Source organism: Bufo bufo, chromosome 7 (assembly GCF_905171765.1).
Source record: "Bufo bufo chromosome 7, aBufBuf1.1, whole genome shotgun sequence".
Taxonomy (NCBI): Eukaryota; Metazoa; Chordata; class Amphibia; order Anura; family Bufonidae; genus Bufo; species Bufo bufo.
This window is the reverse complement of record NC_053395.1, coordinates 960964-974498: the sequence shown is the minus strand read 5'-3', so window position 1 is coordinate 974498 and position 13535 is coordinate 960964. Positions and strand designations below refer to the sequence as shown.

The following is a 13535-nucleotide window of genomic DNA, read 5'->3' as shown; positions in this document are numbered from 1 at the left end:
GTACATGCGTGACTCTGCGCAGCGCTGCCGCCTCCGGAACGCGATCCTGCGTTAGGCGGTCCGGAGGCGGTTAATATATGCTCCAGTAACCCTGGTTTTGAGGGACACTTTCTTAAAGGGTAAGGATTATTTGTGAAGATTCCCTTCAAACTTATTAGAGAATGAAGACTTCAAAAATAAATTAGTAGGTTGGTGGGAGGAGTATAAGGACAATAACCAGGCCCATATAGACACACCGGAGCTCTTTTGGCATACATCTAAAGCGGTTATAAGGGGACGTATCATGGGTTATATGTTCAGTAGAAAAAAAAGGCTCAGCAATCCCTAGAACAGACAAGTGTTAATGTCCGGCAAATGTACAGGCAGTTTACGGAGGTGCCTTCGGCAGAGAATAAGGCAAAGTGGGTAGAAGCTCGTCAAGCCTTTGAAATGAGTGAAAAGGATAGGGAATCCCTCAAACAAACACAATTTGAAGCCAAATTGTAGCGACATGGGAACAAGGCTGGCCGTTTATTGGCTAACTTAGCTAAAGGCCAGAGAATGCCTCCGTTTATATCCAGCCTTAAGGATGGTGAAGGGAAAGTGGTGATTGACCCGGCAAGAATAAATGAAGTAGTAGGCCAATACTACTCGGCTTTATATGAAGATAGCCCCTCATCCCCGTTAGTTGATACCTTATTGGAGCATGTGAAATTGCCCACTGTAAAATCTGACCAACTTCAGAGACTGAATGCAGAGGTAACCAATTGGTCATTAAAGGCCTGAAAAATGCCAAAGCCCCGGGACCAGATGGATTTTCGGGGGAATACTACAAGATGTTAATTTCACAAGTATCTCCAATAATGTTACAACTCTATAATGATATATTGAAAGGCAAGATCCATCCAGATAAGGAGAATATATCTTACATCAAACTACTGCCCAAACCAGGGAAAGATCCCCTATTACCTAGTTCTTATAGGCCCATATCCCTAATTAATGTAGACCCCAAGATCCTGTCTAAAATCATGGCTGATAGGTTGGCTTCTTTTCTCCCGAGCAGGTGGGGTTTGTCCAGGGTCGTTCGGCGGTTATGAACATCAGGACAGTCTTGGCAGTTCTAGACAGGGTCCGGCATAGACCTCATCTTGGGGAAACACCAGCCATGCTCACCCTGGATGCTGAAAAAGCCTTTGACAATGTAAGGTGGGCATGGCTGGAGGCAGTGCTAGACAAACTAGGTTTCAAGGGAGCTTTTAGAACATTTATCCAGAATCTATCTAAGAAACCGAAGGCGAGGGTGTACACTCAGGGCTATCTCTCACAACCCTTTGAATTAAGGAAGGGCAGGGGTGCCCGCTCTCTCCTTTGCTGTTTAACCTGGCTCTGGAACCCCTGTCTCGGCTCCTTTGTTCATCAGACCTGTATGAGGGAATAGAGGTGGGATCGACACAAGTGAAAGCAGCACTTTTTGCTGATGATGTGATCCTGTTTTTAGCTAAACCAGAGGAACACATACCAATTGTCTTTAAGGCTTTAGAGGCCTTTGGAAGCTATTCTGGATATAAGGTAAACATATCCAAGTGTGAGTTCCTACCTTTATCACCTAAGACTGACGCCTTAAAAAAACTAAATCGGGTACTGGGAATTACTATAGTCAAATCATATATAAAGTACCTGGGGATAAAAATAGGGAGGGATCCTCATTCCTCATATCAACTTAACTTTCCACCACTAATATCCCGGATCAGAGCTGACTTGGACAGATGGCAGGGACTACCTCTTTCCTTAATGGGGCGATGTTGCCTGGTGAAAATGATGGGAGTGACCACGTTACTGTACCCCATGCAGACAATTCCATCATGCGGATGTTAAATTATTGGAGAGTAAGTTTATTCAGTTTATATGGCAGGGTAAGAAGCCAAGGATCGCCTTAGACAAACTAAAAGTAAGGAAGGATCTGGGCGGCATCAACTTCCCAGACGTTCGAGGGTACAATATAGCCTGTAACAGCAGATATATATTGGATTGGGCAAACCAGACATCTTTCTACTCCAATTTCAAATTAGAAAAGAAGTTAGCAAAACCTTGGGACCTGGTGGCATTGATGCATACCAGTATCTCCAGTCTACCGGGGTCAATTAAAAAATCTCTGGGGTACTAAGGGACACAATTATTGTGTGGAAAGTGTAGGTTTGTCCTACCAAATGTCCAAACACCTCCCAATAGTAGATAACCCAAACTTCGAACCAGGTAGGACAAGCAAACTTGTGCTCAACTGGACACAGAAAGGGATTAGAAAAATGGGTGACCTATTCCACGAGACGGAAGCCAGGTGGATGACGCAGAGTTGAGAGAGAAGTGGAACTTGAAAGAGCCGACCTTTTTGCCGTATGTGCAGCTTATGTCCTACGGCAGGGGCTTATGTAAAGATCTGACTAAGGAATGGAGAGCAAATGATTTAGACTCACTCCTAAGACTGAAAACCAGGCCATCAATTTCACTTCCTTATCAATCTCTTAGGGAAAGATGGCAGAAAGTGGACCCCAAAAAGATGTTCCAGATATGGGAGACACTCTTAGAGGTGAAGGGCATACACCAACCTCTATGCTCTGGTAGAGAGGCATTATATAAGGCCATTCCGAATGAACAAGGCCGAGAGACACATTTGAAGATTCTACATCACGCAATATATGGTTTTAACATCCCTAGCTCTGATGCAAAACGAGATAGGTTAACCGCATGCCCAAAATGTGGCCTTTCAAAATCGGACCTGTTCCATGGACTATGGAATTGTCCAAAATTAAAGGAGTACTGGGATGACATTTCTAGCTTAATGAAACCGTGTGGCAGGACTGAGGCAGACATTACTCCTGCAATGGTGATATTGCATGTTCAAATCAGTAAATCTGAGCAACCGGGTGACTGCTCAACGGTGTCTGTCGTGCCAATAGGGCATAACATTTTATTAGTGGCCAAAAAGTGTATACTGAATCTATGGCTACAGCCTCAGGTCCCTTCTGTCTCAATGGTCACTGCTCAACTCAAGCATACATTTCACTTGGAGTGGCTCGAGGCATTGCAACAGAAGGAAATTTTGGGCGAAAAGTTGTACTTAACATGGCACAAGTTTATGCTGAGTCACATAGAAGCAGGTGAATATACAAGAATTATGTCTCCTTTCAAGCTGACGACATGGTACCTGTTAGAAGATCTACAAGACAAGCTGGGGGCTTTGAAGGTGATATCAACCCAATGACGTGATTATCTAGTTTAGTGACTGGATATGGAGTTTAGGCTGATGCAGGGGAAGGGGGGGTGGTGTTACTTTATTGTGCATACGCATATGCAAGTCTATTTAATGTCATATATGTGATGGAATACTAATGCCATGGTTTATGATGTTATTTTGATTGGGAGAAAAAAAAAAATTATATTGGAAAAAAAAAAACAACTAATATTTGTGTCATTCTCAAAACTTTTGGCCACGACTGTACAAGTAAATATACAGGAAAGAATGTTTCCTAACAATTTTTCCTCTAAAATCGATTTTATCTTCGGTTTGGTGCGTATTATTGTCAGTCAGTAAAAGTGCCGTACTACTCGGACAGCATCGTTCCCAGCAGCGACCTGGGAGTCCAAGATGCATCCGGACATCCTCCCTCTGCTGTTCCCGAACCATCTCAGTGGTGTTTCCATCAATTTCTGACCTTTTCCTGTGAACCAGACGCCCTCCCCTCTTCAGAGCAGGCGCTGCCTGGTGTAATGCTCGGGTTCTCCCATTGACTTCCATTGTACCAAGCACCCGAGCATCCCGATGTGTTCGGCCCGAGCCCCCGAGCACTACGGTGCTCGATCAACACTAAAGACAACATATCTTGATGAAGAACATGGATGTATGACTCATGATGAAGAACATGGATGTATGACTCATGATGAAGAACATGGATGTATGACTCATGATGAAGAACATGGATGTATGACTCATGATGAAGAACATGGATGTATGACTCATGATGAAGAACATGGATGTATGACTCATGATGAAGAACATGGATGTATGACTCATGATGAAGAACATGGATGTATGACTCATGATGAAGAACATGGATGTATGACTCATGATGAAGAACATGGATGTATGACTCATGATGAAGAACATGGATGTATGACTCATGATGAAGAACATGGATGTATGACTCATGATGAAGAACATGGATGTATGACTCATGATGAAGAACATGGATGTATGACTCATGATGAAGAACATGGATGTATGACTCATGATGAAGAACATGGATGTATGACTCATGATGAAGAACATGGATGTATGACTCATGATGAAGAACATGGATGTATGACTCATGATGAAGAACATGTATGTATGACTCATGATGAAGAACACGGATGGTGAACATGTATGTATGATTCATGATGGTGGGCACGTGGTGAACAGGATTGTTACCTTCCATGTGTTTGTCGGCTTCAGAAGTCCGGTGATGTTTATACTTATTTCACCAGAAGCGTCCAGAATACAAGACCATGTCTGTGAACCGGGACCACCAAGAGCAGATTAATCCTATATTCTATGACATCATCATCCCTTAACATCATTATTATATGACACTCCCACCCTGTGACATCATTATTATATGACACTCCCACCCTGTGACATCATTATTATATGACACTCCCACCCTGAGACATCTGCATGTCATGTCCACCCAGTGACATAACCCCCCCATGCCCCCCCCCCCCCTCCACATCAGTGACATCATGGCAGAGCATTATCAGACCTTACCTGGTTGGCAAGGGTTTCTGTCTTTTCACTGTGGGTCTGATTAGCAGAAGACTTATGGAGTTCAGGGCAGGTGACATTGGAGTTCTGAAAAGAAAGAGAGGTGACTTCTTAAACCAGGGCCGTATCCACAACATGGCCGCCACCTCAACACCTTAATAACTACACCAGCCCCCATCTATAAGACCCCCACCTGCTGGACCTTCTGCTTACCTGAGAGGATAAGATGACAAAGTCCCAGTTCACACCCTCCGTCCACATGGAAACACTGACATTTATAGCGACCGCACTGACCCTCAAGTTCTGGATCTGGAATCGAACGGGACACAAAATTACCACAAAAATGTGGGACACTAATGACTGTGACACAGGAGGAGATGAGGGGACACTAATGACTGTGACACAGGAGGAGATGAGGGGACACTAATGACTGTGACACAGGAGGAGATGAGGGGACACTAATGACTGTGACACAGGAGGAGATGAGGGGACACTAATGACTGTGACACAGGAGGAGATGAGGGGACACTAATGACTGTGACACAGGAGGAGATGAGGGGACACTAATGACTGACACAGGAGGAGATGAGGGGACACTAATGACTGTGACACAGGAGGAGATGAGGGGACACTAATGACTGTGACACAGGAGGAGATGAGGGGACACTAATGACCGACACAGGAGGAGATGAGGGGACACTAATGACTGACACAGGAGGAGATGAGGGGACACTAATGACTGTGACACAGGAGGAGATGAGGGGACACTAATGACTGACACAGGGAGATGAGGGGACACTAATGACTGTGACACAGGAGGAGATGAGGGGACACTAATGACTGACACAGGGAGATGAGGGGACACTAATGACTGTGACACAGGAGGAGATGAGGGGACACTAATGACTGACACAGGAGGAGATGAGGGGACACTAATGACTGACACAGGAGGAGATGAGGGGACACTAATGACTGTGACACAGGAGGAGATGAGGGGACACTAATGACTGTGACACAGGAGGAGATGAGGGGACACTAATGACTGTGACACAGGAGGAGATGAGGGGACACTAATGACTGTGACACAGGAGGAGATGAGGGGACACTAATGACCGACACAGGAGGAGATGAGGGGACACTAATGACTGACACAGGAGGAGATGAGGGGACACTAATGACTGTGACACAGGAGGAGATGAGGGGACACTAATGACTGACACAGGAGGAGATGAGGGGACACTAATGACTGACACAGGGAGATGAGGGGACACTAATGACTGTGACACAGGAGGAGATGAGGGGACACTAATGACTGTGACACAGGAGGAGATGAGGGGACACTAATGACTGTGACACAGGAGGAGATGAGGGGACACTAATGACTGTGACACAGGAGGAGATGAGGGGACACTAATGACTGACACAGGAGGAGATGAGGGGACACTAATGACTGACACAGGAGGAGATGAGGGGACACTAATGACTGTGACACAGGAGGAGATGAGGGGACACTAATGACTGTGACACAGGAGGAGATGAGGGGACACTAATGACTGTGACACAGGAGGAGATGAGGGGACACTAATGACTGACACAGGAGGAGATGAGGGGACACTAATGACTGACACAGGAGGAGATGAGGGGACACTAATGACTGTGACACAGGAGGAGATGAAGGGACACTAATGACTGTGACACAGGGAGATGAGGGGACACTAATGACTGTGACACAGGAGGAGATGAGGGGACACTAATGACTGACACAGGGAGATGAGGGGACACTAATGACTGTGACACAGGAGGAGATGAGGGGACACTAATGACTGTGACACAGGAGGAGATGAGGGGACACTAATGACTGTGACACAGGAGGAGATGAGGGGACACTAATGACTGACACAGGGAGATGAGGGGACACTAATGACTGTGACACAGGGAGATGAGGGGACACTAATGACTGTGACACAGGAGGAGATGAGGGGACACTAATGACTGTGACACAGGAGGAGATGAGGGGACACTAATGACTGTGACACAGGAGGAGATGAGGGGACACTAATGACTGTGTCACAGGAGGAGATGAGGGGACACTAATGACTGTGACACAGGAGGAGATGAGGGGACACTAATGACTGTGACACAGGAGGAGATGAGGGGACACTAATGACTGTGACACAGGAGGAGATGAGGGGACACTAATGACTGGACAAAGGAGGAGATGAGGGGACACTAATGACTGTGACACAGGAGGAGATGAGGGGACACTAATGACTGTGACACAGGAGGAGATGAGGGGACACTAATGACTGTGACACAGGAGGAGATGAGGGGACACTAATGACTGTGACACAGGGAGATGAGGGGACACTAATGACTGTGACACAGGAGGAGATGAGGGGACACTAATGACTGTGACACAGGAGGAGATGAGGGGACACTAATGACTGACACAGGAGGAGATGAGGGGACACTAATGACTGTGACACAGGAGGAGATGAGGGGACACTAATGACTGTGACACAGGAGGAGATGAGGGGACACTAATGACTGTGACACAGGAGGAGATGAAGGGGACACTAATGACTGTGACACAGGAGGAGATGAGGGGACACTAATGACTGTGACACAGGAGGAGATGAGGGGACACTAATGACTGTGACACAGGAGGAGATGAGGGGACACTAATGACTGGACACAGGAGGAGATGAGGGGACACTAATGACTGTGACACAGGAGGAGATGAGGGGACACTAATGACTGTGACACAGGAGGAGATGAGGGGACACTAATGACTGTGACACAGGAGGAGATGAGGGGACACTAATGACTGTGACACAGGAGGAGATGAGGGGACACTAATGACTGTGACACAGGAGGAGATGAGGGGACACTAATGACTGTGACACAGGAGGAGATGAGGGGACACTAATGACTGTGACACAGGAGGAGATGAGGGGACACTAATGACTGTGACACAGGAGGAGATGAGGGGACACTAATGACTGTGACACAGGAGGAGATGAGGGGACACTAATGACTGTGACACAGGAGGAGATGAGGGGACACTAATGACTGACACAGGAGGAGATGAGGGGACACTAATGACTGACACAGGAGGAGATGAGGGGACACTAATGACTGACACAGGAGGAGATGAGGGGACACTAATGACTGTGACACAGGAGGAGATGAGGGGACACTAATGACTGTGACACAGGAGGAGATGAGGGGACACTAATGACTGTGACACAGGAGGAGATGAGGGGACACTAATGACTGTGACACAGGAGGAGATGAGGGGACACTAATGACTGACACAGGGAGATGAGGGGACACTAATGACTGTGACACAGGGAGATGAGGGGACACTAATGACTGTGACACAGGAGGAGATGAGGGGACACTAATGACTGACACAGGAGGAGATGAGGGGACACTAATGACTGACACAGGGAGATGAGGGGACACTAATGACTGTGACACAGGGAGATGAGGGGACACTAATGACTGTGACACAGGAGGAGATGAGGGGACACTAATGACTGTGACACAGGAGGAGATGAGGGGACACTAATGACTGTGACACAGGAGGAGATGAGGGGACACTAATGACTGTGACACAGGAGGAGATGAGGGGACACTAATGACTGTGACACAGGAGGAGATGAGGGGACACTAATGACTGTGACACAGGAGGAGATGAGGGGACACTAATGACTGTGACACAGGAGGAGATGAGGGGACACTAATGACTGTGACACAGGAGGAGATGAGGGGACACTAATGACTGTGACACAGGAGGAGATGAGGGGACACTAATGACTGACACAGGGAGATGAGGGGACACTAATGACTGTGACACAGGAGGAGATGAGGGGACACTAATGACTGTGACACAGGAGGAGATGAGGGGACACTAATGACTGTGACACAGGAGGAGATTAGGGGACACTAATGACTGTGACACAGGGAGATGAGGGGACACTAATGACTGTGACACAGGAGGAGATGAGGGGACACTAATGACTGTGACACAGGAGGAGATGAGGGGACACTAATGACTGACACAGGAGGAGATGAGGGGACACTAATGACTGTGACACAGGAGGAGATGAGGGGACACTAATGACTGTGACACAGGAGGAGATGAGGGGACACTAATGACTGTGACACAGGAGGAGATGAAGGGACACTAATGACTGTGACACAGGAGGAGATGAGGGGACACTAATGACTGTGACACAGGAGGAGATGAGGGGACACTAATGACTGTGACACAGGAGGAGATGAGGGGACACTAATGACTGACACAGGAGGAGATGAGGGGACACTAATGACTGTGACACAGGAGGAGATGAGGGGACACTAATGACTGTGACACAGGAGGAGATGAGGGGACACTAATGACTGTGACACAGGAGGAGATGAGGGGACACTAATGACTGTGACACAGGAGGAGATGAGGGGACACTAATGACTGTGACACAGGAGGAGATGAGGGGACACTAATGACTGTGACACAGGAGGAGATGAGGGGACACTAATGACTGTGACACAGGAGGAGATGAGGGGACACTAATGACTGTGACACAGGAGGAGATGAAGGGACACTAATGACTGTGACACAGGAGGAGATGAGGGGACACTAATGACTGTGACACAGGAGGAGATGAGGGGACACTAATGACTGACACAGGAGGAGATGAGGGGACACTAATGACTGACACAGGAGGAGATGAGGGGACACTAATGACTGACACAGGAGGAGATGAGGGGACACTAATGACTGTGACACAGGAGGAGATGAGGGGACACTAATGACTGTGACACAGGAGGAGATGAGGGGACACTAATGACTGTGACACAGGAGGAGATGAGGGGACACTAATGACTGTGACACAGGAGGAGATGAGGGGACACTAATGACTGACACAGGGAGATGAGGGGACACTAATGACTGTGACACAGGGAGATGAGGGGACACTAATGACTGTGACACAGGAGGAGATGAGGGGACACTAATGACTGACACAGGAGGAGATGAGGGGACACTAATGACTGACACAGGGAGATGAGGGGACACTAATGACTGTGACACAGGGAGATGAGGGGACACTAATGACTGTGACACAGGAGGAGATGAGGGGACACTAATGACTGTGACACAGGAGGAGATGAGGGGACACTAATGACTGTGACACAGGAGGAGATGAGGGGACACTAATGACTGTGACACAGGAGGAGATGAGGGGACACTAATGACTGTGACACAGGAGGAGATGAGGGGACACTAATGACTGTGACACAGGAGGAGATGAGGGGACACTAATGACTGTGACACAGGAGGAGATGAGGGGACACTAATGACTGTGACACAGGAGGAGATGAGGGGACACTAATGACTGACACAGGAGGAGATGAGGGGACACTAATGACTGACACAGGAGGAGATGAGGGGACACTAATGACTGTGACACAGGAGGAGATGAGGGGACACTAATGACTGACACAGGAGGAGATGAGGGGACACTAATGACTGTGACACAGGAGGAGATGAGGGGACACTAATGACTGTGACACTGGAGGAGATGAGGGGACACTAATGACTGTGACACAGGAGGAGATGAGGGGACACTAATGACTGTGACACAGGAGGAGATGAGGGGACACTAATGACTGTGACACTGGAGGAGATGAGGGGACACTAATGACTGTGACACAGGAGGAGATGAGGGGACACTAATGACTGTGACACAGGAGGAGATGAGGGGACACTAATGACTGTGACACTGGAGGAGATGAGGGGACACTAATGACTGTGACACAGGAGGAGATGAGGGGACACTAATGACTGTGACACAGGAGGAGATGAGGGGACACTAATGACTGTGACACAGGAGGAGATGAGGGGACACTAATGACTGTGACACAGGAAGTCACCTGATACCGGTGGGAGGCGGCTGCACTTGTCTCCGGGCCGCTGAACGCCATGTGTTTGGTGGAATCTTCCAGACTGAGGACAACAGAGAAGGAGATGACACCACTACACAGTGATATATCCTGCAGATTATTACACCTCTGACCTCCAGAGATCTGCAGAACATTGCTCCCCTCTGTCTTCCTTTGGTTTATCTTGCAGAGCATCCCTCCTATTTAGGTCATTACAGAAGTACTTACCTGCGGCTGATGATGTGGATTGGATACAGGACGGGCACTTCCTCTTCTGTGAAGCTGCTGGTTTCATTTCCATCGCTGTCAGTAGAAGATAAAGTTATATGCCCTGAACCTGAGCACCACACACCATGGCCCCGCGGCCCAGGACCCGGCCCCCGCGGCCAAGGACTTGGCGTCCCCCCCTCGCGGATAAGGACTCTGACCCCTTCCCGCGGCTCAAGACCTGGCCCCCGCCCATGATCCCAGCGGCCCCCGCCCCTCAGCCCAGGACCCGGCGTCTCCCCCTCGCGGATAAGGACTCGGACCCCGCCCCGCGGCTCAGGACCTGGCCCCCGCCCATGACCCCAGCGGCCCCCGCCCCTCAGCCCAGGACCCGGCGTCTCCCCCTCGCGGATAAGGACTCGGACCCCTTCCCGCGGCTCAGGACCTGGCCCCCGCCCATGACCCCAGCGGCCCCCGCCCCTCAGCCCAGGACCCGGCGTCTCCCCCTCGCGGATAAGGACTCGGACCCCTTCCCGCGGCTCAAGACCTGGCCCCCGCCCATGATCCCAGCGGCCCCCGCCCCTCAGCCCAGGACCCGGCGTCTCCCCCTCGCGGATAAGGACTCGGACCCCGCCCCGCGGCTCAGGACCTGGCCCCCGCCCCTCAGCCCAGGACCCGGCGTCTCCCCCTCGCGGATAAGGACTCGGACCCCGCCCCGCGGCTCAGGACCTGGCCCCCGCCCATGACCCCAGCGGCCCCCGCCCCTCAGCCCAGGACCCGGCGTCTCCCCCTCGCGGATAAGGACTCGGACCCCGCCCCGCGGCTCAGGACCTGGCCCCCGCCCATGACCCCAGCGGCCCCCGCCCCTCAGCCCAGGACCCGGCGTCTCCCCCTCGCGGATAAGGACTCTGACCCCTTCCCGCGGCTCAGGACCTGGCCCCCGCCCATGACCCCAGCGGCCCCCGCCCCTCAGCCCAGGACCCGGCGTCTCCCCCTCGCAGATAAGGACTCGGACCCCGCCCCGCGGCTCAAGACCTGGCCCCCGCCCATGACCCCAGCGGCCCCCGCCCCTCAGGCCAGGACCCGGCGTCTCCCCCTCGCGGATAAGGACTCGGACCCCTTCCCGCGGCTCAGGACCTGGCCCCCGCCCATGACCCCAGCGGCCCCCGCCCCTCAGCCCAGGACCCGGCGTCTCCCCCTCGCGGATAAGGACTCGGACCCCTTCCCGCGGCTCAGGACCTGGCCCCCGCCCATGACCCCAGCGGCCCCCGCCCCTCAGCCCAGGACCCGGCGTCTCCCCCTCGCGGATAAGGACTCTGACCCCTTCCCGCGGCTCAGGACCTGGCCCCTGCCCATGACCCCAGCGGCCCAGGACTCGGCCTCCGCCCCTCGGCCCAGGACTCGGCCCCGCTCCACAGTGATTTACCTTGTCACGTTGACAGCCAGGAGGATGTGTTCGGCCCAGGAGACATTGGAGACGATGCTGAATGTGATCTGGATAATGGCCTGAGGAGCAGAGAGGACAATCACCTTCTGCTGGATCCACCTATCACCCCCAACATCCCCTCCTCATCCTCAATGCTTCCTGGATCTTACCCAGACTCCTCGCCTCAGAGACGGGTGAGTGACATTACAGGTGAGTACCTGCTCCGTGAAGTCTTCACACACCAGGGAGATCCTGTGAGAAGCCTGCAGACAGAAGGAGGTAAGTGTCCGTGACTCATATCCCCCACACCTCATGCCATCTACCTACCTCTATCACATTGGCCTTGTGGAAGCGCAACCCATCGGGAAGGTCGACGCTGAGCCTGGTATGACAAGCCTTCAGAGACATATTGTGCAGACTAAGGAAGATGGAGAAGGAGGCACCGTCCTGCACCACTAGCTGGGAGCACCTGCAAGAAGAGGAAGAGGTCACCGCCTAACCGGGTACACAAGGCGCCCCAGGTACCCTAATATAAGGCTGCAGGACCCGCACACCAGCAAAAATCACATTCCTGGTAGGAACACCACAAAAAAGGCATCAGACCAAGCTATAGACATCAAGTCCATCACCCCATCTACTTACAGAGAACCCGTCACCATGTAATCTGCAGGTGTTACGCCCCAGAGTGGCATTACCACCCCTTTTGTACCCCCCACTATCTACATTGTGTGATCCTGTGTCATCAATTTCCTGCAATGTGTATGTATTCATTTCCTTGTAAAACAATGTTAAAGTGTAATATGTCTGGTTCACCAGCAGGTGGCAGCAACATTGGCAGTGTGAAAGTTTCCCTGGAGAGGAACCTTCTTGTTCCTTCCAGCCCTCTCTAGAGATGGAGGAGATAGTGTTAGTCAGTCTAGCCTACCCCTTCTGGGGAGAGGTTGTGTGTTGGCTAGCAGAGCACTGTCTGCTCTGCTAGGTCCAGAGGCCCAGCCTCTGATGTCTACAGTCATGGCCAAAAGTTTTGAGAATTAGATAAATATTGGAAATTGGAAAAGTTGCTGCTTAAGTTTTTATAATAGCAATTTGCATCTACTCCAGAATGTTATGAAGAGTGATCAGATGAATTGCATAGTCCTTCTTTGCCATGAAAATTAACTTAATCCCAAAAAAAAC

The 13535-nt window shown here is 50.6% G+C and overlaps 2 protein-coding genes across 3 annotated transcripts in view; both read right to left on the bottom strand.

Annotated features, from left to right (window-relative positions):
- Positions 1-13535, bottom strand: part of LOC121008516 (TBC1 domain family member 10B-like) — a 959042-nt gene that overhangs the window by 741647 nt on the left and 203860 nt on the right. The window lies entirely within an intron of this gene.
- The window catches only part of LOC121008517 (integrin alpha-L-like), a 163085-nt gene that overhangs the window by 17367 nt on the left and 132183 nt on the right, over positions 1-13535 (bottom strand). For both annotated transcript variants that reach the window (XM_040441123.1, XM_040441124.1), the window contains exons 20-27: positions 12687-12828; positions 12530-12622; positions 12360-12439; positions 10955-11029; positions 10718-10790; positions 4991-5086; positions 4781-4864; positions 4445-4525 (exon numbers count right to left, since the gene is read on the bottom strand). In XM_040441123.1, the coding sequence (XP_040297057.1) occupies positions 4445-4525; positions 4781-4864; positions 4991-5086; positions 10718-10790; positions 10955-11029; positions 12360-12439; positions 12530-12622; positions 12687-12828 (724 nt within the window). The remainder of the gene's footprint in view (positions 1-4444; positions 4526-4780; positions 4865-4990; positions 5087-10717; positions 10791-10954; positions 11030-12359; positions 12440-12529; positions 12623-12686; positions 12829-13535) is intronic.